The following is a 24,853-nucleotide window of genomic DNA, read 5'->3' on the forward strand; positions in this document are numbered from 1 at the left end:
CAGGGTTGTCCCAGATGCCTGAGACCAGCCAACCTGACACTGCCCTGGGGAGGGAGCTTGCTTTCCTAAAGCTGCATTTTGACAGACGTGTGGTCAGCCCAGCAGACTTCAGTTCAGGGAACCCAGCCCTTGGAGCCCGCTGTCTGTAGGGTGTGTGGGCGTGGTGTGATGGGTCCCTTTCCTGCTTACACTTTGCAGCATGGTGGAGACCCAATGTATTGAAATGTTTTGGCTTTTCTGGAGTTAATTAAATGCATCACATCCCAAGATGATGAATCTGAACTAGAATTTTTGGTTCCTCAGTGGGTTTTCCTGGGCCTCCAATTTTATAAGTAGAACTGACTTGCCCCCGGCTGACAGGGATGAATCTTAATAAAGATTTTTCTTTCATTAAAATTCAACTTTGTAAGCTTTAAGGAAAGATGGACTTTTCCTGGCTTTCTCCAAGAACTGAATTTGCATGTCTTAATTACAGAAACACATGGACCGCCACCGTCCTCTTTCTGGAAGGCACCTTCCCAACTTAGAGAGTTCAACCGGCTGTTTAGCCAGAATAATTGCCCTGGGTATTGCCCTCCTTCCCTTGGAATCTTGCTCTCATATTTAAGTAAACCATTCTTTTCTCTAATTCTCAAGGTCTCGGCCAATGACTGTCCTCAAGACTCTGAAGACACGGCCAACTGCCTCTGTGCCGGACCTACGTTCTTCTTAATATCCTCCTTTGAACACATTATTTGAAGATGAGGTCATTTCCTGGAACCTACCAATTGACTGTTTTACTATAACAAGGAATCGTCCAACACGTTTTATTTCTTCATTTTCAAAATGTTTGGAAGTGCCTTTACAGATATGTTAAATATACCGAGGAACATATACAACAGATCATACTGAAAACCGTGGGTAATATGAGAAAGACGTTATACAACCGAGAAAGGGTATAGAAGCACAATGTAATCACAGCATGCTCTGTTTATAATATCGGGCGTGTACCAGGCAACAAGAACCCAACTCAGAAAAGTAGAAAGTAGGGGATAACACCTTTGTTTTTTGTTTTCAAATGCCAGACCAAATATCCCCCACTGTTGCCCAGAAGCCAGCCGGAAGTGGGCTGTGTGGATTTGGCCGTTCACTGCGCTCAGCAGCCCAGATCAGATCCACCTGCCTGAGAAGAGCCAGGGAACCTGACAGATTTAAAATGTGAGCACATGGCATGCTCTTCAGACACGTGTTATATAGATAAGCAGCATTGTAAGAATTGTTGGCCACGGGGAGACACGTGTGGCCCCCCACCGAGAGCATGGATCTGCTGTATGGTACCCACTGTTGTTCACTTATTACATAATTGTCTACTCCGGCTCCTGCCTTCCATATTTGGGCTTTGGCTTAAACCCACGACCATGCTTGGAACATCCATGTCATGGGGGGTCGGGCAACAGATTCATTCCTGGAATCTGCATTAAATTTTAAATTGATGTTCAAAATAAGGCTCCCCATGGAGGACAACTAAGGAAAGGTCACTTGCTCGGTGGTCTGTGTGCCCAGAGGAAGCACGTTGGTCCCTCCTGTGGCCAGTCCTGGCGTCTCTGGGGATGGGAACTGGCAGGTGTAAGCGATTTACAGCGGCAGAGCCACTGAGACAGTAAAAGGCCCCACACAAGTTTACCGCTGTGCCCAGTAGAGACGCACACCGCGGAGAGTGGAACACGGGGGCTGAGAACCTGGGAGGGTGTGCTTTATCAATGCCTGGTGGGTGCCCCTTGTCAGCCTACAATACCCATGGGATTAGAGCGTGTTTGCCTCAAGCGGGAACTTACCCAGATAAAACAGAGATCCTACAGTGGTTAGGACAAAGAGAACAAGGCACACTCTCCAAGGAAGCATCTCTAAGTGAAGAAATTACACTACCCGGGCAGTGTCTACACTGGTGTTGGTGTTATTTCATTCAGCAAGTCAAATTCCTACAAAGGAGGTCATCATCAAACAGCGGATTCTTTCAGCTGCAACCTTATCATGGGAACCAGAAAGTGGTACATGCTCTTTGGCCAAAGGAAGAAAAGAAAGAAGGGTCAGGTCAACAGTGATTTAAGCCTAGAGAAGTACTATTTTCAAATGGGTCGAGAGGTCGATATCACCTGGACCCCGAATTCCAGAGCAACATCCATCCCTCTGTTTGTAAGGTGCGTTCTTCCAACAGGCAGGGTAGATGCATTAAAAAGACCACCTGTCCTCTTGGCTTCTGCAGCGTCTAACCAGATTTCAATCCTTAAGATCAAATTGAACTGACTGAGGGCAATAATTAAAGCCAAAGAAATCATAAAGGCATCTCATGGAACACGAAGATTGTCCAATTTTGATGACATGATTACTTCCTTGGACTGGGGCAGGGAGGCCTTATTGGACTTGGACCGTTATTTCTCATCTGGAAAATGACAGTGTCCTGCTCACCCCGACTCCTAGAAGACCCAGGGTGCAATGTTCCTGCACTTTCTCATATTCTTTAAAATTTCTAAAAGCGAACAACAAAAAAAACCCTCTATCGCCAATCTAAGCTGTGTGAAACCATAGAGAAACTAAAGGCATGAAGGAATCAATACCCCCAAATTGGAAATGTGGGGTTTGCACTTTGCACACACTCAGAAACTAAATATAACAAGGGTTCGTTCTTTTACAAACCTTTTTTCAAGCTTCTTTATCTTTTCTCTTTTAGAAACCAACTTTACTGACTACATGTGTGCACCCTGGGGCCTGGGGAGAGCATGCGGGGGCCGTGGCTCCATCCTCCTATGTTCCGAGGACAAGGAGTGGGGGGAGGTGGTCAGGGGGGAATCCTCTACGCCTGGGAGAGCAGGGGGGCTCATCTGCAGCCTGCTACTCTGCAGATCTGACTCCACAAGCCAACCACCCGTGTTTACACCCACTGCCTCAAATGAGGTCTGCAGAGCCCACTTAGCTCAAGTTACTGCCTCTTCCTGAAAGCAAGGGGCGGCCTTTGCCAAGATGCCAAAGGTGATACTGGCAGTGCTGGGGAGGACAGCCGTGCCAACAGAGGACCTGTGGGGGCTCAGCGGCGCCTGGCCGGCCGTCAGCTAAAACACTTCCATCGGCCTCTCTGGCAGGCGCCCGGCGCTCTTGTGTTTTTCTCATGTCTCCACAGTTCTGTCTGTCCTGGTCCTCAGCACCCACGCCCGTGCCCCAAACACATACACGAGTGAGCCATCCACAAGGAAAGACCAGAAGGGAGACCGAGGTCGGGGGCCACTGCGTCCTGCATGTCAGCGCCGAATCCAAGACGGTGTGACCCCGGCCAGGGACGTGGGTGCCACGAGCCGTCCTTCTGACACATCCCAGAATAAGGGTCCCCCAGCTGGGGAAGCAAATGAGAAGCTTTCCAAGGTGAAAGTTGCTGGCAACTTTTAAGCAACATTTTCTTTTGGTTTCCATTTATGGCTGTGTCAGGGGTATTAAAAATCTCTGGCTAAGAAGAAAAAAATAGATATCAATATAGCAAAATCATAAGAGAGGCTAAAGTTGAAAAGGGACTGTGTGCGTAAAATAATGAAACCACGGAAGAATGTTTAAATGTTTATTTTCATGTTAAAAATGATGAGTTACCCTGTGGTTAGAATATACCTTTATGCTGGGAAATGTAGTCACTTTATTTCTGAAATATTTCCAGGAAAAAAAAAAAGGAAAAAAATCCAAAAGCAATGAAGAGTAAGATCAAAATATTCTGGCAGGTTCCATCAGTGATGCCGCCAATGAGCCGCGCCCTCTCCAGGCCGCGTTCCTACCCAGTGTTTCCCCCACCATGGGTTTAGATATTTTTGAGCGGGAGGTCTGTACATTTAAAAGCTACAGCGTTGCATGCTTTTACTGTAAAATGTATTTATTCCAGCACACCTCTCGGTGCCTCAGGGTATTGCGTATGTTACATACAAAAATATCTGCGAGCCGCATCCTCCCGTAACCTCCGCCACCCGTCCCGTCCCTTCACATCACAGGTGATACGCGGTACATCACACGTGTAGAATTTCAATGGGGGAGATGGTTGCTGAGTCTATAAACTATCCATCGTGTCACTTAGAGAGACGAGGATGGAGAATTGAAGCCATTTTTGAGATGATTCAAGTAGAAAAGACAACGGTCCCGGAGACATGTAGGAAGCAGGTGCAACCGCTCTGCGTGGTTGTTGAAGGCGGGCTAGCTAGTTCTTGGACACAGAGCCTTGACCGGTCCCAACACCCCAACACCGAGAAGATGCCTTTCCAAAAGGGTGAAGAAAGGATGCAAAGGATCAAAATGCACAAAGGCAGACTTCCTAAACTTAAAGATGAACAAAGTACAAAGTGCTCGTCTACGAATGTGGCAAATGGGACAAAAAGTAATCCATTGTTTTCCCTGCATTAACGTGTGCGCACAGACACCCTCTGCCTGGAGTTGAAGTCTGGGAGCTGACCCTGGCCAGGGTGCAATACAAAATAGCTGGGAGGTCAGTCAGTCCTCTGTCCGTGCGCACGGGGCGGCCCGAGGCTTGCTGGGGGGCGTTCTTCGGGGACACTGGCAGGGTCTTCTGGCTTTCCCGAAGTTGCGACTCTGTGCACTTAAGCTCTACCTCCGGCGTGTGGCGGCTGCTCCTGGATCCTGGGGCGCGGCCTGGGAGGGAGCACATCTGGCCGTGGGGGACACCGCTCCCTCCCTCCCCGTTCTAGGTGGCCTGGTCCCCGTGGGCGCCTGAGCCACCCTCTGTGGGAACCGCACAGCTCCCAGCCTGCGGCCCCTCAGGAGGCTGACTGAGGTGCTGGCCTCGGGGGGAGGGGTGTGCCCAAGTATTCCCTTCTCAGGGAGAGGACGGGGCTTTATCACTTGTTCTGTTCAGGTGACGAATCACACCACTCCAGCTGTAAAAACCTGGAAACTCCAGGCGAGTGCAGGCCCCCAGGGAACGGATTTCAAGGTTTCCTAAGTTACATCTTTTCCCTGTTCTAGTTTAGATATTGAGGGGTTCCTATTCGTTTTAAATGATCTAGTTGAAAAACAAGTGGATATAATCCATGGCTGCCGGTGAGTGGGAAACATTTAGAACAGAAAGAGCCTCACTGAAATCCTGGGGAGCTGGGAACAGTGCCCATGCCAAGGCGGGGAGCGAGCCACAGTGCTGGTTCCGCTAAATACTGTATTCCCTGGCTCCTCACTATTCACACACTCATGTGCATACGTGTGTGTGTCCGTGTGAGTGTGCCCTGTGCGGTAAAAGGGACCCCCCCGCCCCGTGACCTTCCACATGACTCATAGTGAACTGAGTTTGAACAGAAGCCAGCAAAGGTGACCGTACAGAGCCCAGATCACACTGGGGGGCTGTGGCTCACCCCCTGGGAGGCATCTTCAGGACAGTGGTCAGTTTCCCACTCCTGAGAACCCACTGGCATGTTCTCCCTTCTGACGCTGCCTAGTCTGCACTCTGTCCCCAGCAAGCGCTCAGACCCCAGGAAAGGCTCCGATTTGCAAGCTTCTCAGTAATGCTCCCCACGGCAATGGTAACGTCCCTTGTCCCTTCCCAGATCACCCCCAGACCCAGGGCCTCACTGTAGCAGCAGGGGAAGCCTGCTGTGTGTGTGTGTGTGTGTGTGTGTGTGTGTGTGTGTGTGAGAGAGAGAGAGAGAGAGAGAGAGAGAGAGACTCACCCCCTATACCAGCTGAGCTTCCTCAGTTTCAGACTCGAAGTTCCTGTTATGTCGGAATGCTGAAGATCCAAAGGCAGAGAACATTGAGAACATGGCACATGAGCGAGACTCTACTGGAGAGCTACGTGGCATTAGCGTGTGAACTTCCCCGGGGCCTCCCCTGCGGGCCAAGCTCCCTCTGCACCGAACCCTCGGTGAGCGGCCTCTGCCTCCTCTGGTTGCCCAGGGTGCTCTTGCTGCCAGGCGTCAGCCTTCGCTGTGCAAATTCCCTCCGAAGCCAAAGCCCGGGTCTCCTGGCCTCCTTCGCCCATCAGATTGGAAGATTTTTGAAACTTCACTGGCTTCAGCCCTTAACCCTCATCTGAAACACAAGATCGGCTGGACACTGGCCTCTAGAAATCAGGCCCACAAGCCTGCGGATTTATGCACTGTTTACAAACCCGCCACAGTCCCGTGGGCAAGAGACACAGGTAGGACTCTGTCCCTTGGAGGCAGCAGGTGGTCATGCTCCCGCGCACAGAAAGCTCACAAGCTCTTGTTCCAACAGCTTGCTCCTCCGCCATGTGGAGTCAGCCAACCACTTCCTTGCCCCTCCTGCAGGTCTTCGTGACTCTGGTCTTTACATTTCTACTTCTCAGCAATGCAGATGGCACCAGAAATCCTGGAATAGGTGGTCTAGTCTCGTGCCCGTTTTCCGAGCTAACCCACAGTAATCAAACGTTCTGCTCTGCTAATCTGAAATTCTTGCTCTGCTTGAAACCATTCCTTCTATTCTTTGAAAGACATTTTTTATTTAAAAATTATGCAGGGGGTCACGCTTATGTTTTTTTCCTGTTGTCACTCTGACTTCCCAACAGCTATGGTTTTTCTACCTACTTGCTTCTGAAACTCTCCAACAGTCATTTATTTTATGAAACTTGGAAGCAAACCCATTCTTTTCTCCATCAGTGCATACCCTGCATAGGTTTGAGCTCTGCCAGAGTCATGACTGATGATTTTTTTTGGGGGGGGGTGTCATTATATGGATGGATTTTTACATATTGCTAAGTTGAAACATCATTCTACTTACTTTCAATTTTTTTTTTTTTTTTTGCTCTGGTAAAATGGAAGTATAACCTGAACATATCTCCTACACAATTTCCTTTCTGTGTAATACTAATTTAAAATTCTGATTTCAGCTTGGATCACAAATTGTGTTGACCAGAAAGCACCAGTATAAATATGACTCTCTCAGGGCCTTTCTGCCCTCAGAAATACACTCCAGGAGTCCCCCACGAATGTTCCACAAGCAGAAGGTAAAAACAAATGTGGTTGACAAGTGGTCACCAAAGTCTGTAAGCGCCGTATAGAAAACTGTAAAGATGGCCCTCCCTCGCAGTATGTTAGTGTTTTATGTAAAATCCCATGTCCCAGTGTGATACAAGGAAGTTCCACAACAAAGAGAAGGGAGGACCGTGCGAGGCTGAGCTTCTCAGACGTTGCCCCTTAGGTAAGGAATGTGGGCAACGGAGAGCACCTGACGTCCGGCACGGACGCGGCGAACGTCAGCGACCAAAACTCATGTGAAAATCAAACATCTCGGAGAGAAGAGACTGCAATTGCTCTTCTTCGTGTTTCAAAAAGAATTCCAGAGGCCAAAGGAACCAGGTGCAGGTGCAAATGTGTATAAAAATAATGAGCAGCCTCGTAACAAATAAGGGCGGCTACATTCAGCATCTTTCACGTACATCCAATCTCAGGCCAAGGGCAAGGAATGTCCACTGTGCTTTAAAAGTTCTAGGAATAGAAAAATCAACACCCGAGCCTTTTCTAATTCCATGTGGCCGTTTGTTGCGAGATGACTAACAATGTCTGTGGGGTCAGGTTTAGTAATGTTTGAACTGAGCTAGTACCAGGCAGCAGATACAACTGTCGTCTTAGAATTTCTCCAGGATCTACAGGTGGCTGCTTTCGAGACATTTCCCGGCTTATAACCCAGCTGCTATAGCTCTCCAGGCCTCTGACACCTGCTCAGAAAGGGATCCCCACCCCAGACCGCCCCAAATGAAGCTTTGTTAAATCATCCCCTATTGCTGAACAAACTCACTGCTCCACCGTTCAAAAAACAGAAGGCATAAAGGTGAATACAAACGTAAGAAAGGAGTTCACATGTGGTCTTGCAGGCTTTCCATATAGTCTCTAAGGTCCCGGGGACCCCCCAGCCCCGTGTCCTGACAGACCCACTTGATGTTGTCCTCACTGTCAAACAGGATGGAGTTGGTGTACGGGCCGCCGTCCTCCGGGAGGATGGTGGTGTAGGAAGTAAACTTGACTCGCTTCCGCTTTGGGCCCGATGGATTTATAGGCTCACTTTTAAGGTCTTTCTCATAGACATAGTCAGAGGGTCTGAGCAGTTGACTATGGAAAGTCTTCTGGGAACCGCCGTTGAGAAGGAAGTTCCTCTCCTCGAACTGCAGGCCCCTGTCTATCATGGTCGTGCACTCCTCCGACGGGAGGGTGATGTCCACGGGGTTCTCCAGAAGTTCTACTTCATTCCCAAGCCAGACCCAGTCATGGGAATGGGGGATGTTGCCTTGCTCGCTCACGGCGAATCTTTTGTGTCTATATTTCCAAGCAAAGGCCACACAGTTGATCAAGAAGACCAAAATGGCCAGGCAGAAGACACAGAGCAGAGCGTACATGCCGATCTCCAAGTCACTTAACCCCCTGGAGGTCACTGTCAGGTCACTGGGATTATTGGGTTCCGGTAACTTCCCTTGAGTGGGGAAGCTTGTGAAGGTGTCTGGACCGCCACTCTTGAGTGACTTCTTACCCTTTCCTTCCTGAGGAGACTGTGGGGTTGTGCTTTTGTTGCTACGTTCCTCTTGGCCAACAGAGGCGCCACGTTGGAACCACTCCTGACCTGCTCTCTCCTGGTTCCCTTCACGCTCTATGGAATTACTGAGATGGTCTTTGTATTCCCGACTGATGCCCTCAATATCGTTGGTGCCTCCTTGGTGCTCATCAATATTTGGTTCAAATCTGACCTTGACATTCCCTTTACCCACGGCAAGAATACTCTTCCTCTTGGTCTTCTGACAGGGCTCACTAATCATCATTTCTAATTTAATCAAGGGCCCTTGTCCTTCACCCTGTGCAACCACAACTGGCCATCTGGACTGAAGGTTTGCTTGGACAGACACCACCATTTCATCCAATGATGACACAGTAACAGAAAAATCCTTGGGATCATAAATGTCTAAGGGTGTCACCGAACCATCACTGAACAAAATCCAAGAACTGACTATTGCTTCCTAAGAAAAATGAAACCAGAGCATTATGTTATAATGAGGTCCGTTCAACTGCAAACATAAATATGATTTCCTATAGAATATTGTTTAAATATACAGACTGAGAAAAATAAACTTCTATGTTTTATAATCTTGAATAGTTCCTGGCATGCCTTGAACTGGCATCCATAACATACTACTGCCCCACTGATGTGAGGAGCAAATGATATACTTTAATGAATGCATTAAAGTGCATATTAATTTATTGCATTGACTTTGACCTTTCTAAAAAACATTTTGAAAGATCAGGCAATTTATCTGAATCAAGATCAGGTGCCACTAATCAGGCTACTGCTCCCAATAATATCACCTTAAACATCCTTTATTAGGAAGCCGGGCTGATGAAACAGAACATGCACCGGCTGAGGGGCCTGGGAGACAGTGCCTTATGAGACGAGCTCACTGGAAAGGCACGGTGCCACAGTGCCTCGGCGAACCTCCTCATGAGTTTAAAGATGGAGGGGAACTTTAGAGTTGGCAAGGACCGTAAACAGTAGCGATTTGGTGCCCTTTAGCCATGCTTGTTCAAGCAGCTGAAATGGAATGTCCAAGTATCAAACACCACCTGCTTTGGCAGGATGACAACATGGGATCCTCTGGTCATGATCTAGCGGGGTGTGCCGAGCGCAGGCAAGGCTGCGGTAAAGCAAATGGTATACGGACACATGGTCGGTGTATAAAAGCATAAACGAGTGACATGTATCTAAGTCACTGGTATTTTTCTCAAAAAGAGACAGGGTGGCCCAGATAAGAAGCAGAAAGAAGCTTCAAAGACCACCCTGTCCCAGCTAATAGTGCCCTACTGATCTCCGCAGACGTGAGAGGGAAGGAAGTGGTCTCAACTGACCGGAGACAAAAGGACCCTGGAATCCCACCTGCTGCGGGGCCTGGAGGACGTCCTGGGCAGACACCGTGGAGACAATAGCCCTCTTGTCCGCTCTGTGAGGCTGCAGGGCAAGAGACAGGCCGGCCACCAGCTGCACGCCCAGGTCGGCGATGGTGACGCGGTCATCCAGCACGATCACTGTCTTCTCAGCCAGGATGGAGTCGGACAGAGGTGAGAGCACCTTCAAAGGAAGCGGGCAAGCTCCAGTCTCTGCTGCACACAAGTGTGGGAACCTCCTAACTGACATTTCCACCAATGTGTTCCCTCAGGTCTCTGCTGGAGGCATGCACCCGTGGGAACCGTGTGGGTACGTGGTGTGTTGTGGTTCAATGGCACACTCGCCAACCGGAGGAGTATGACACATACCACGCTGGTCCATTTCCTTTCCTCTGATTCAGGCCATGACAATACAAGTGTATTTCCCAAGAAGAGTGCAATTTAACTGCGAGCCAATAGCTAAAGATTGCCCACCTTGGCACCAGGCATTCAGAGAGCGACCATCTCCCAGCCACTAATATTTAGATGTGAAAATGGCAGGATTGTGGGAAAGCGCCTACAGGGCTCTGCCACCTTCTCGTGCTGCTACCCTTCCAGGGGGCAGTGAGCTGTTCACTACGGGACAACAGCGATCGCGGCGTGGGCTGCTGTGTCACGCTGGGGAGACCACGTAACCAAAGTGGGAGAGGGATTTTTAATGTCCTAAGAAGCCAATGCCTCTAATTTACCTTCTAGTTTGCAACCAGGGGAGACTAACAAATGGAGAGGAATATCCCGGTGGCAGAATTTCCAGAACTGTCCCCCCTCCTCCCAAGGATGTCCTCGACTAATCTCTCAAGCCTGGCTGGGAATGTGATGAGAAATCACTCTTGTGACGATGTTACATTTACACGGCAGGTTCGCTTATCCTGGATTATGCAGGTGGGTCCCGTGGCATCACGTGAAGCCCGTAAAAGCAGGGAGCCTTCCCTGGCTGGTGGCAGAAGGGAAAGCCACAGAGACTCAAAGTGAGAGAGGGACTTGACCCAGCCGTCACATGAGAAGTGGCACAGGTAACCTCCCGGGGGAAAGTGACTGACCCTAGTTGACAATCCACGAGGAAACAGACCGCTCGGTCCCACACCCATGAGGAGGTGCGTTCTGCCAACAGCCTGAATGAGCTGGGAGGGGACTCTTTCCCCCAAGCCCCCGCATGAGCCCCACCCGGCCACCACCTTCATCTCGGCCTTGCGATACCCCGAGTGCAGAACACAGCCCAGCTCACGTCGACTCCTGACCTACAGAAGTGAATCAATACACTGGTGCTGGTTTTCGCTGCTCAGTCTGTGATGATGTGCTACACAGCAATAGAGAAGTCATACAAAATAGAGCATGTTTAATCCAGCTCCATCAAAATTAGCTTTGGCACCACCTAAAATATGACTTAATTAACTATCAGTGGCAACGCTTTGAATTTTTTACTAAAAAACATGCTACAGCATTTCTGCATAATTATTCCATTAAAACTGACCAGAAAAATAGTTTTACCATTATTCTAATAAAATACAGAGCATGTAATTAGTGGATTTAAAAGTTATTTTTAGTACAAATACCGGCTATTTAAAAATTTTCTGTCCATTGTTCAAAGTGTAATATACAGCTAAGTGGTTAACCCTCAAGGTGGGAAAAATAAAACTAGTTCTCTCAGGTTTGACCACCTTCTGTTAGTGATATACGAGGAGTAAATTATATGGGGGGAAAGGTTGCTTCCACTGTGCATTTAATTTAGCTTTGACTGGTGAAAGAAATTAGGTATTTTTTTCTCAGCCCTCCCAAAAATGCAAAAATTAATTTACCTTAGATTCCTAAAATCGATGAATTCTCTTTTTGCTGCTCAGGATGCTCTTATTCACGTGCACATGCGCACACGCACACACACGCGCGCATGCACGCACACCCACACACTCATCGGTACAGACGGGGGGTGGGGCGGGGCACGGAGCGCATGCCCCGTACCTGCACCGTGGTTATCCCCGGCTCCCGGCCCACCAGGGTCCTGCCGCCCAGAAGCTGCGCGATCCTCGGCTCCTCCACCTTCATGAACTCGGCCACGAGGTCAGTGATGTCGAACTGCCAGTCGGGGCCCAGCATGTAGCTCAGCTGACCCGAGTCGCGCGCCTCGGCCGCGAACTGGGTGAGGACGCGCACGGCGGCGTGCTGGTACTGCAGGGAGCACCCCCGGCCCTTCTTCTCCTCGTCCTCCTCGTCCTCGCTCTCTCGCGTGGGCCTGGGGCACAAACAAGCCAGGATGAACGTCGTGGTTGATAAGGGGCTTTGCGCACCCGTCTTCCAGAGCCAGTGTGGCTCTACGGAACACATGACATGGGGTTTCTCCCCACCGGACCCGCCCACCAGCCGTTCCCTCACCGACGGCTCCTCGTCGGTGGCCCCGGTGCGCCCGGTGTGCCGCCACCTGCTCGGAGCGTGGAAGGCAAGCACCACCCCACCTTCAGGGCCCAGCGCCGCCGGACACTCTGCCCCACACAGGCAGAGGCTGGGGCCCCGTCCTGCGTTCTGGAACTCTGCAGTTTGAAACTGTCCCCCCCCCACCCCCCGCCCCGGCGGGAGACGTGAGGTCCCAGGTGGGAAGAGCTGCTGGGACCGGTTTCCATTCCTCCAGCCCCGCACAGGCCTGGGCATATCTCCTTCGGGAGTGACCCCCAGAATGCTGCCCCTCTGCTCCCTCCAGGTGTGCGTGAGGGTCACCATGGTCAAGGTGTGAGCAGGCAAGGACAGCCCCTGGGGGATGGGAAGACCATCATGATCCACTGGCGTGGGACAGCTTGGCACCGGCTCTGGGCTGGCCAAGTCCCTCTGCTCCGGACAGGGTGGCTTTCTCTGAGCTCTCGGAGGCCGGGGGGCCCTTTCCCAACCTCCCATCGCCCAGTTCCGCAGCGCTCAGCACAGAGCAGCCGTGGAGTCCTGCAGGAGTCGGGGGCACCCTGGCTCACGGGTCCTCGCCTGCCTCGCCCCTCCTCCTGTGGGCCCAGCCCCTCCTCTCAACCGGCCTGTGCACATGCCCCCAGAGAAACCCTCATAGGCTCTATTCCAGAACCTTCCCCTCAAGATGAACCTGTCCTGAGTGCTCTGCGAGAGGACCTTGTCTGGCGACCAGTCGACAACCATCAGGTGTCAGGAGCGACAGTGCAGAGATTCACACGCCCTGAGTCATGCCTACTGTGTGCTGGGTCTGGCTCGACGCACTCAGGTGACCATGAGAGCTGACACACATGGACCGCATCCCACATGCCAACCACATACATTTGACTCCTTTAATCTCCACCCCAAGGAGGGAGGGTGTTTTATTATCCTGATCTTACAGTGGGAAGCCAAGGCACAGACAGGAGAGGCCACTCGGCCCCGGCCACCCAGCTAGCAGTCTAGAGGCAGCACCCACACCCAGGCCACTGTGCCCCTCCGTGCACTCTTCCTCTTTATAGCGAACTCTGTTCATCTTCAAAACAGCCACAAAACATGTCCCTATTTCTCCACGAAGACGCCGGGGCTCAGAGTGGTTAGCATGTGGTCTAGACAGCTGCGGAGCAGTGAATTTACAGACTTCCATTTGACTTCTGAAACCCACTTTCTTTAAAATAGATCCTTCTGCCTCCCTGAAAGGTCCCACTGGGAAAATAATAGGAAGCATTTTGGGTTTCCCAAAGTGAGGGGTGAGTATCTCTGCTGGTAGGCAGGATGGTTTTGTGTGGTGAAGGGACATAGGATCAAAACCTTGGAATGACATTCGGAAAAGTTATTCCCGTTTACTTTTCAGTCCTTCTGATTACATCACAGGGAATGAAGGTCTCTGGTGCTGAGGGGTCTCTAACTCTTATCTGACACCTGCTAGTCGACTTACTAGAGACCAGCTCACACGGACAAACAGCAGTATCTGTGCAGAATGTAATACTGACACTTTCTTTTCTTTGCGTTAATTTTTACCAGTTGGCCAGTTTTGAAAGCAAGGTGAAATGTCCCTTAATTACATGAATAACACTGAAAAAAGAGCAAAATTATGTATATATTATGGAAGGGGCAGTATCATAAACGTGGTGAATGAATAAATGAAGTTATAGAGATACCATATGCATGAAACAGTTCTGTTCTTTTAGGACAGCATTCTATTATTTAAAAAAAAAAACTTTAAATTTCGAATCAGAATTTCACAGTAAGTTAGAAAACAACGTACAGGGAGGCCCTGAATGCTCTGCACCACTCCTGTTGAGTTAACATCCCCCATAATCACAGTCCAATGCCAAGATCCAGAAACGGATGCTGGTACAAACCACAGAGTTTATTCCGATTTCAACAGTTTAACCAGGACACATGTGTGAGTGTGTTTCTATGCAATTCTGTCACCTGAGGACTCATGTAACCATCACAACAATCAAGGCACAGAACTCGTCCGTCCGCACAGGGGTGCCCGGGGCTCCTCCTTCATACTCTACACCATCCCGAACCCATGGCGACCACCAGTCTGTTGTCCGTTTTCCGCATCTCTGTAAAAGGGACCATACGGGATGTAAGCTCTGAAAATGCTAACAAGGGTGTCGAGTCACTGCATGACCCATTCATCGCTGCTGGGAGCATGAAATGGGACAACCTCTCTGGAGAATAGTTCGGGAGCTTCTTTTAAAACTAATGCCCTATTCATACGACCCAACAATTACAGTCTTGGGCACTTTCCCCAGAAGATTCATGTGCCCATGGAAACTTGTCGCAGCAGCTCTGTCTGTGAGCGCGCCCAGCTGGACACAGCAGGAGTGGCCTCCCGCAGACAGCTGATTCATCACACTGAGAGAGGACACACCATGGATTACCACTCAACACTATGGATACGGGAACTCTCCTTACAGCCAACAACGGCGGTGGATCTCAGGGGATTTATGCTGGATAAAAACATGTCCATTTTAAAAGGTTACACATCGCATAGGATAGCTACCAGCTAGAGAAAACTTTGTTTTCAAGGGGTCAATGACGGGTCAGGCCCACCTGGATAATCCCACATTTTAAGACTGATGGATTTAGAAGTTTAGTTACACCTGTAGAATCCCTTCCCAGAAGTACCAGATCAGGGTCCGAATGAATAACCAGGAGATAGGAATCTTATAGGGTGTCATCTTTAGAATTCTGTCTACTCCACAACGTGTCACTTCATACTCGGGACAGCTCTCTTCAGTAATATTATCATCTCCATTTACAGATGAAGACACTGAGGAACAGAGAGGTTCATCAACTGGCCCAAGGTCACACAGCTCTATATGGGGAAGCCAGGGTAAAAACTCTGGCTTCATTCTAGAGCCCACAACTTAACCACCATGCCACGCTCCACAGATGAAGGCTGACATTTACAAGCAGGGACTTGAGAACAAACAACACGGGGAGGAACAACGGGGAAATAGGGAATAAAAAAATAAGTGTACCCCACGCGAGGTACTTCTTACGCAGTGCAACATTATCCTGAATTCCGGCAACTACTCCCTGAGGTGGATACTATTCACAGGTCCAGGATGATTTCCTCGTCAAAAGGCTAGTAAGTACCCAAGTCAGATCCATCTGAACCCCGACCCCAGACCACTGTGACCCACTGCGGATGCTGCTTCCCCGGGGCCTGGGCCCCTAAGGGCCATCTGCCTCCCGCAGTGATCCTGGTCCCTGGAGCCTGAGACCCCCCGGCCCTCTGTGGGACTCACCCCTCCCTCGGCTCCTCACCTTCTGTTGGAGGCCACGGGGATCCTCCAGCCTTTGATCTGGCTCAGCTCCGTGTCTGAGATCTCAATCTGCAGGGGGAGCCTGGGCGCCCAGACGGTGACCTCCAGCTGGGAGGTGAAGTGCTGGTGCGTGAAGTTCACAGTCGTGTCCACTTTGCTCTTCATTTCCTTCCCGTTCACAAAAATGGAATCGCAGTGGTTGGAGACCTTTGGGAGAGGCAGAATCTCGAGATGCATCAGCAGGAAAACACGGGACACAAGGGGCAGTGAAAGTTCATGAACTCTGATTTATTAGACACCGAGACAACCAGAAGAACATGACTCGAACAAAAGGTAATTTGTAGGCACTAATTAGTGACAAATACTGATAAACAGACTCCAGGAAAACCATTTCGTATTACAAAATACTGACAAGCAAAACCATAAACATAATTTAATGGAGTTCTATAACCTTTGTTGCCTCTTTTGTGTGTTTTTTTCTTTACCTCACCTTTTTTATGTACTCAAACCGCCACTAATCAAACCCCAGGTGGAACATACTTCACTCTTGCACCATATTTGAAGATGCATAAAAGGTAGCCATATGTTGCTAAAAAAAACCCACTTTATTCAAGCCATAAAGAGGATCTTTTCCAAAAAACCAAGGAAGCTTTGCACTAGATGCAAATCTTTGTAGGAAAATACTCACAAAATGTGGATATAATTATCTGTGCTGGAATTCCAGAGGGAGCATGTTGTTATGGGGTTTTGGCTCAGCAAGCAGGGCTGCCCTTTCACATGCCTGTGTTAGCCGGCTACGCATCACACAATTCCAGCCTCCATCTAGCTTCCCTCTTCCGGATAAACCAGTAAAATGTGGGTGACGTCTCTCCTGGGCCATCAGAAAAATGTCATTTAGGTATGGGGGGAGGGGGAGGGGAGGAGGGTCACTTTGGGTGCAGAGAAGGCACCAACCAACAGTTCATCACCGAATCACAACTGCGAGGGGCCCATGACCTCATAGTCCAGGGGAAGAGCCAGGGACCAGCGATGTGACAAAATGGGCTCAGGTCCCACACTGCTTTCAGGGATGCAAGCCACAAACAAGGACTTACTCTTGAACTTCTCTTCCTCACCAGGGTTGGTACCCACAGCCCAGGCCTCCCCTGTGAGCCCCAGATGCTCACGTCCGGAGCAAGGTCAGAAATGCCAACTTCCAACCTCTAAGAGTAAACCTCCTTGTTGTTTGAGATAAATTATCATCCCGCACCCACCCACCCCAACCCCCCCCCCGGCACTCAACCCGAGAAAAAGAGTCCTTGAGCATGAATGTGCCCCCAGGAGGAGAAGGAAGAGATGCGCCTTGTTCATTTAGAGGGAAATCGAAGACCAAAAGGAAAATGAGCAGCAGGACGCTGAGCCCTCTCCTCGAGCCTCCAGGCCTCTGGCCACATCCACCTGTTCATGTCCCCATGTCTTCACGGGGCATCTTTAAGTAGAACTGACCAAGGTCACTAACGGGAATGTGGGCTGAAATCCCAGTGACACTGACCGGGTAACCCCAGGCCTCAGAGCAATGAACAGGGTGCTGGAGGGCGACCGCGTCGGGCTGGCTCCATGCATGGGGCCCCCTGCCCATCCTGTGATGACTGAGCCGCCTGCAGTCCGTGCCCTTCAGTGACAGGGAGAAGAAACACGATGAACCGAGAAAATCAGCTGTCTTCCGGGGTGTGCCCGAGGAATATAAGTCTACATGATTGTGCCCAGGATTGTGAAGACAGCAATCAGAACAAGATCTTCAATTAGAGCAGAAATGGAATGGGGGACCACGTTCTTATTTTAAAATCCTGTGGTGCTGACATGGTGTTGGGCCCAGCTGCCCTTCCTTCAGGTACTCGGAAAGGGGTGGGAGCCCCGCTGGAGCACTCACTGGGAGACAGACCCCAAGACCCCTGACTGCCGCTGGACTCAGCAGCAACTGCAGACCTCCCTCAAGAGAACGGGGCTCCTCACCGACGGCCATGCTGCCTTCTCCCCGGCTCAGCTGGTCTGCACCGGCCCTAGAACGTTCCTGATCCCACCTCCTGCAGTATAGACTTCAACTCTCCTGCATTTGTGGAAAATCCTGGTTTCTCCTTGTTTATTGCTACCCCCCCACACACACACTCCCACTTTAAATCACCTTGAAACACATCCCACCAGCAGGAACATACCTGTTTTGGAAACCGCGAGGCCCTTTCTGTGCATAGGGAATTTCAGAGCTTGTGCAGACTGAAACCCACCTCATCTTTCAGGAGATGAGGGATGGCCGAAATGGAAAAACTTAAATTAAGAATGTAACAAAGTCACAGGCCTTAGAAATCCATTTGATTTTTTTCTCCTGGGACATGCATATCCTTGAAAGAAAGTATATGTTGCCATCCTTAACTAATTCGATTAAAACAGCTCAAATGAGGCCAGTCCTGCTGAATGCTAAGCCCTGAGGTGCACCACATTGTATACAACTTATATCAGATATATGGACTGTATGTTTGTTTTCCCCGGAAATTTATATGTTGAAACCCTAATCCCCGATATATCTGGAGATGGGGCTGTAGGGTCATGAGTGCGGAGCCCCATGGTGAGATCAGTGCCCTTAGAGGAAGAGACCCCAGGGAGCTTACTTCTTCCGCCTGCTTCACCACGTGAGAATAGGACCAGAAAACCACTGTCTGTAACCCAGTGTTTGGCTCTCCCCAAACACCCACCCACACTCTGATCTCAGACTTCCCTACTTTCAGAACCACTGAGAATAAATGTTTGTTTGTGGACACCTTATTGTTTGCGGACTCCATGTTCTCAACTTTATCACCTTGCTAACATTGCTCCCATCACTGTCACGGTCGCAAGGGGGAAGGATGCAGAGTGGTGAACTTTGAGTCCCTGGTCCACCCACGCACATGCTCCTAGCCAGGGTCAAACACGACAACGCTCTGTCCTCCCATGTCAGCCCTCACGTGGGGATGACCACAGGATGGACACGGGAGGGGGCAGGGCCGGCAGTATGAGGAGCTCCTGCGCTGGGGCTCGCCGGATCGGGGCGAATCCCAGCTCTAGCACGGGTCGTCGGGTGGCCTCAGGCAAGTCGCTTCACACTTCTCAGCCTCATTCCCTCTTTTGTAAAATAAAGAGAACCTCACAGGATGAGTTTTTAGGATTTCAGATTATGGTGTAGGTGAGATGTGTGCGTGTGTGTTTCCTCCCGAGGGTTCAGTATTTGCTTATTCAGTGTCTACAGTGACCTTACGGGACACGGCTCCCACGAATAATGAGAACGGAGATAGCAGGCACCTCCCGTTTACACGGACCTCAGTGCCTGCAGCCGTCTCTTCTCCACACACAGTCCCACGAGAACTCTGCGAGGCGGGCATCATGATCCTCACTTCCCCTGCATTGAATCCGGAGTAGAAAAGAGAGTTCCACTTGCCCCGGGCTCTGGGGGTCTGTGTGCAAGGATTTGAGCCCTCGGCCCCCATTACGGCTGGCCCCTGGCCCAGGGCTCCTTCCTTGTCCTGCTCACGTCAGGCCTCTCCGGCCACTTCCTGTCCACACCGGGTAAAATCCAAACTCCCGATGATGGCGTACAGGCCTGACGACCCGGACCTCCTCCTTCTCCATCAGGGATACCCCGCCCCCGGCACAGGCTCCCTCCTCGGGGTCCTCCTTCTCTCCCTGGAGCTCTCCTGGGCTCGTCCCCCTCCCAAGGCCCTGCCAGGACCTGTCCATGCCTGAGATCTGCCTCTTGTCCAGGTCTTGCCTACTGGCCATCCAACCACACGCCAGCACGTCTGCCCCAACATACGCACACCTTCTTCCTCTCCAATAGGACTAAGATTTTACTCGGAAAACCCACGGCCCCCCATCCACCATGGGCCCCGCCAAGCCAGTCATTCTACTCCATTCTCCTTGCCAGTGATTGGCTTAGGGAAGACAGTGTGACACAGTTCTGGCCAATGAGGTTCATTCTATCCCATTCTCCTTGCCAGTGATTGGCTTAGGTTAGACGGTGTGACACAGTTCCAGCCAATGAGGTTCCCTCTACCCCATTCTCCTTGCCAGTGATTGGCTTAGGGAAGACCGTGTGACATAGTTCCGGCCAATGAGGTTCATTCTACCCCACTCTTCTTGCCAGTGATTGGTTTAGGGAAGACTGTGTGACCCAATTCTGGCCAATGAGGTGTGAGAAACTCACGGGGATGCCGGGAAGGGTCTCCTTGCTCCGAGATGCACAGGAAGCTGCCTTCCTTCTCCTACTGGATGTTGTCACCCCACATATGACACGAGGGACTGCAGCAGTGACCTCAGAGCCGTGAGGGAGCTGGCCACGGACCAGGCTGACGCTGCGAGCATGGAAGCACAGAAGGGCAGAAGCAACCACATCCTCGGACCAGGATGGACCACAGGACCAGCCCACCTGTAACCACCCAGCCGCCCGCCTTCTTATCCAGGTGATTTACTTTCTCTCATTGTTACAGCCGTTTGGTCCATGGTTTTCTGTTATTTGCCACCCAAAGCAGCATAAATCTTATAGGACAGCTGGGATGTCACTCCGCCCAAGGCGTTCCTTGAGTCACCTCTAATTTACACTTGGCACTCCCTCACGTGGTCACTCTGCACCTTCAGTACGCTGTTTTCCTCGGATTTACTGGGTGTGCTCCTGTGTAGACTATATCCACAATATGTCCGCCTTGTCTATAGCGTATCACTTACAACATTCCTGTCGCGCGGGTCACATGGCTTACCCTGTACTGATTACACCGCATCACTCTACCTATGCAACGCTACACCATTTGCCTTTCATTACTTAGCACCATCTGAATGCTCCTGCTTGTTTTCTTGTTCTTATCTCTTTCTCCATCTGGAGGTGATCTGCTTGACAACATGGACCTGCCCCCTCTTAACTGCTGGGTCTCCACATCTAGCCCAGCCCATGGTCCCCTGAGGTGTTCAGCAGATAGACACTCAATGGGAAGAGGTCTCAACGGTTTCCTCTGGGTGCCCCCACGAGAAGCACGTCTGAGTAAGAAGGGGAGGGGGGCCTTAGACAAGGTCATCATGTCAACGGCATTCAGACAAAAGAGGAGACAGACCAGGAGGAGAAACAAAGAGCAAAGCTCAGGAAGTCACAGGTCAAAGAGCTGACACACTGGATTCGTAGTATGAATGTGGCCTTTTGGCTAGGAACTGAGATCTGTGTGTCATGTCGTGTGTGTGTGTGTGTGTGTGTGTGTGTGTGTGTCGGGAGGGCACAGGAAGACTGACGGCAAAGAAAAGGTCAGCCTCCCACCTCTCATCTAAGTGATACCTTCAGGGCTCTCTGAGCCCCAAAAGGAGCATCGAACACGAAATGCTGTGAATCCTAATATGAGAAGAGCCCAGGACAGGAACGTGGACGTTGGAAGCAGACGCCCCCCGCCATGTTAGCATGTGAGTGTGTGCGAGATGGCTTGTGTCACCTTGGGAAGGTTGCCTTCAGAGGTTAATGTTTCACTGTCAAATTATACTTATGCAGCTACATTATTTCGAGTAATAGAGGAAAATACAGGCTCTCCAGATGAAAACAAAAGTTTCCTTGGGGGTCCTGTAAGATAAATCATTTACTTCATTTTCTGCTTAAAAAAGAAGCAAGAATTGAGTCTGTGTATAGCTGCCCTCTGAGTTTGCCATGCCCGTGATCCGTCCGTCTGTCCCGAGAGAAAGTGGACTGCACGTAAGGTTCCTCTTGAGACCCTTCCCCCACCCCAAGAAAGTGCTAGAAAGGAAAAACCTACATGGTCAGATAGTGTGTTTCCCACAATTCTCTCTCTCTCTCTCTCTCTCTCTCTCTCACACACACACACACACACACACACACATACACAAATGATGAAGTCCCATATTAAGATCGGTGAAAGAAACTAAGAGAAAACCTTTGATATTTGACTGTTGTCCAGATCAAACAATTTGTATTTATCACCATGTTTAGCAAAAAGCACTGTGTGTGAGCAGTAGGTTCTCACAAAGTGTTTATTTTGCCTTGAGTTTGAACACTTCCACAAAATACAAAAAGGAGTAATAACTGTCATGGGCTTACTATGCACTTATCATGCATTGTTTTAAAACTATATATAGAAGTATACCCATTAAATCCTCCAAATGCTCCATGTTAGGTGTTTTGTTCCCCATAGGATGGACAGGGAACCTGAGGCCCAGGAGAGGCTGCTTGTCCAGGGATCAGAGCTGGTGAAGGGCAGGGCAGGGGTTCGCACTCGGCCCCTCTGAATCAGGGGGCTTCTCAGAACTGAGTGTTATCACTTCAGTGCGACCTGCACAAGGAGAGACACAGTCCTGCCCCCAAAGGACTTGACTGGGAAAAGCAAGACCTAAATACACACGCCAGGATTTTGTATTGTATCCACCTTACTGAGGTCTACTTTATGTTCTGTGTCTGTGTGAACGTACACTTGGTGGAGTCTGCAGTGCACACACCCGTGAAACCACGACCACACTCAGACACAGGACATTCCCATCGCCCCAGAAAAGACCCCTTGCGCCTCTTTTTGTCCACTGCTCCCCCTTGCCTCTGCGTCAGGTACCGTGGATGTGCTCCGCGTCACTAAGCATTAGGTATTACTAATTAGTAATAACTAACTAGCTAGATTAGTTCAGACTAGCTTGATCCTTTGTCCTCAAGGCCAGGGACAGGGAACAAAAGTAACACTTGGTGTCCCAGACTGGGGTCCGGAGACCAGGGTCCTCGATCAAAGGCTTCCCTCATGATGTTTGAACATCACTCCCCATCCTGCAGGGCCAGACTCTGCACCTGTGACCCGGGGGGCACTAAGCCTTCCAGCTCAGTCACTGCTCTGTGATTTAGAGAACACAGAGACAAGCTCAGGGCCACGGTGTATTCTGATGTAACATAACTTTTCTCTGCCTGAGATCCCTCATCTGTAAAATAAGAATAAATCATCCATTCATTTAACAAGTGTTTCGTTAATGTCATCTGAGACCCAGGAACTGTCCTGGGTGCTGGGGAGGGAGAGATGGACAAGCTGAGCACCATGCAGAGAGGGCACATCAAGTTGCTAGGTGGGTTTGAGAGGAAGCTGGAGCAGGTGTGAGCACAGGCAGTGGTAATGGAGGGGCCCTCTCAGAACGGGCAGGGAGGACCCCCCCTGAACAGGTATTATCTGAGCAGAGACTTAAATGAGGTGAGGAGTGAGTCAAGAGGACGCACACATCTCTGAAAGTGGAGGAAACAGAGTGCAAAGGCCCTGAGAAAGACATTCTTGCCACGTTCAGGGACCAAAAAAAGAGGGCAGGTGGGCACAAGGGTAGCTGGGGGAATGGGTTTTACCCCACACGTGAGGACAATGAGAAGCTGAGGAGTCTGGAGCAAGGACGTGGCACGTTTGGACAGAGTTAACAGGAAAGCTCGGGCAGGATTGCAAGAAGTGGGTACCATGTGGGGTCCACCAAGCCGATCCGACAGTCACACAAGGGTGGTGCTGGTCAGGGCGGGAGGGAGGGAGGCGTTGAGAAGTGGCCCGATTCAGGATGTATTCTGCAGGTAGCCCTGGGCAGGATCGGCTACTGGAAATGAGGCTGGATGCAAGAGAGGCAGAGAAGCCACGGGTTTTGGTCTGAGAGCCCAGACGAATGGCACTGCCATCCCCGAGATGAGGGAAGGCTGCAGGAGAGGCAGACCTCGGAAGAGAGAAAGGATCCAGGGTTCTGATTTGAAAATATTAAATCCGAAATGCTTATTAAACATTCAGATGAAGATGCAAAGTGAGAAGTTGGAGACCTGAGTTTCGAGCTCATGAGAGAGATCCAGGATACAGAAATCACAGTATTCAGAGCCAGGAGACTGAGTAATACCACGCATGGAAGCCTTGAGCCTGCCAACACTTAGAGGTCACAAATAAAATGACTGAGTAAAGGACACTGAACACACCAGTTCGTGACGAAGGAAAAGCACAGGAGAGAAGGGGTCTCAGCTGATAGGTGACAGAGGTACTTGGAGAAGAGAATGTGACTGATTATCGGTGCTGCCGGGAAGTCAAGTGAGGCTTGGATAGAAGTCTGACCTCTGGCATGAGCCATGCAGGACCACGTGGAGACCTTTACACCGGGCGCTAGGGAGCCAAAGAGGCAAACACCTGAGGGGGGGGTGGGCTCAAGACAGAATGGGATTGGGGGAGGGGACTACAGAAAACTTTTTAAGGGAGGTCTGCCATAAAGGGTGGGACAATGGATGAGAACACCTGTTCTAAGTGTGATATATGATGAACCACAAAATTCACTTAGCCTGGCACATGGTGGGTGCCCAAAAATACCACAAGTCATCCTAATTTCACTAACAGTAGTGGTAAGAGTAAGTAAATACAGCTGCCACACTGAACTTCACCAGGTCTGTTGGCGAGTTGGCCGCAGACTGGAACAGCGGTCAGACAGCAAGTGTCTGTGAGTCCCGACTGTCTGTCCAGCTCAGACGGCCAATTTTCCCAGCATTCCCAGCTTGAACTGAACAGCCCCTCAGCCCCACACCAAACCTACCAAATACCCACTATGAGTGTGGATACTGAGGTCAGAGAAGAAATTCAATGCCTGACCACCTGGAGCTTACGGCTAAAAACAAGCAAACAGAATCAACATTTCCTGAGTGAGCACCAAATGTAAGTTGCTGATAGAACACTGCATGGTCATAAGGCTCCGGTACCCCTGACCCGTTGCGTACCAAGAAGAAAAGAAGACCTCGTCAGGGAGGCTTTTCAATCCAGTCCTCCAAATAGGAAACAGGACAGAATCACAGACAGAAGTACAAGTTAATAGTTGGCCAACTGGTGGCAACACAGAGCAAAGCCTTTTTCAGAAGAAAAAAAGAGTAGTTTCCCAGGTCCAGAGGTGGGGATCCGTGAGGACTTCTCTTACACATTTATGACCTCTCTCATCCCCCCAGCTGCATGGTGGGTTGATAGGAGGGAGGAAGACAGGAAAAGCAGGGGGAAGCAGGGGTACTTCTTTAAAGATGGAACCTAACAATACTGCATTTTACAGTGTATAAAACACTATGGCGTCTGAGATTCTCGGTTGCCACATGTGGCAGATTTCAAGACTGTTCCCCTAACTGTACCCTTATCCTTTGCCCTCTTGGTGTTTGCAACCCTAATGAGCTGAACCCCAGCAGACCTGAAGACCCACAAGCAATGA

The 24,853-nt window shown here is 50.2% G+C and overlaps 1 protein-coding gene across 3 annotated transcripts in view; it reads right to left on the reverse strand.

The window, feature by feature from the left end:
* Positions 1-792: 792 nt before the first annotated feature.
* LOC113913069 (transmembrane protein 132B) overlaps positions 793-24,853 on the reverse strand; it is a 384,783-nt gene continuing 360,722 nt past the window's right edge. For all 3 annotated transcript variants that reach the window (XM_035724011.1, XM_035724012.1, XM_035724013.1), the window contains 4 exons: positions 15,642-15,847; positions 11,889-12,159; positions 9,886-10,077; positions 793-8,974 (listed from right to left, as the gene is read on the reverse strand). In XM_035724011.1, coding sequence (XP_035579904.1) covers positions 7,826-8,974; positions 9,886-10,077; positions 11,889-12,159; positions 15,642-15,847 — 1,818 coding nt within the window. In that variant the 3' untranslated portion in view covers positions 793-7,825. The remainder of the gene's footprint in view (positions 8,975-9,885; positions 10,078-11,888; positions 12,160-15,641; positions 15,848-24,853) is intronic.

The sequence above is a fragment of the Zalophus californianus genome, chromosome 14 (genome assembly GCF_009762305.2).
Source record: "Zalophus californianus isolate mZalCal1 chromosome 14, mZalCal1.pri.v2, whole genome shotgun sequence".
In the NCBI taxonomy this organism is placed as follows: Eukaryota; Metazoa; Chordata; class Mammalia; order Carnivora; family Otariidae; genus Zalophus; species Zalophus californianus.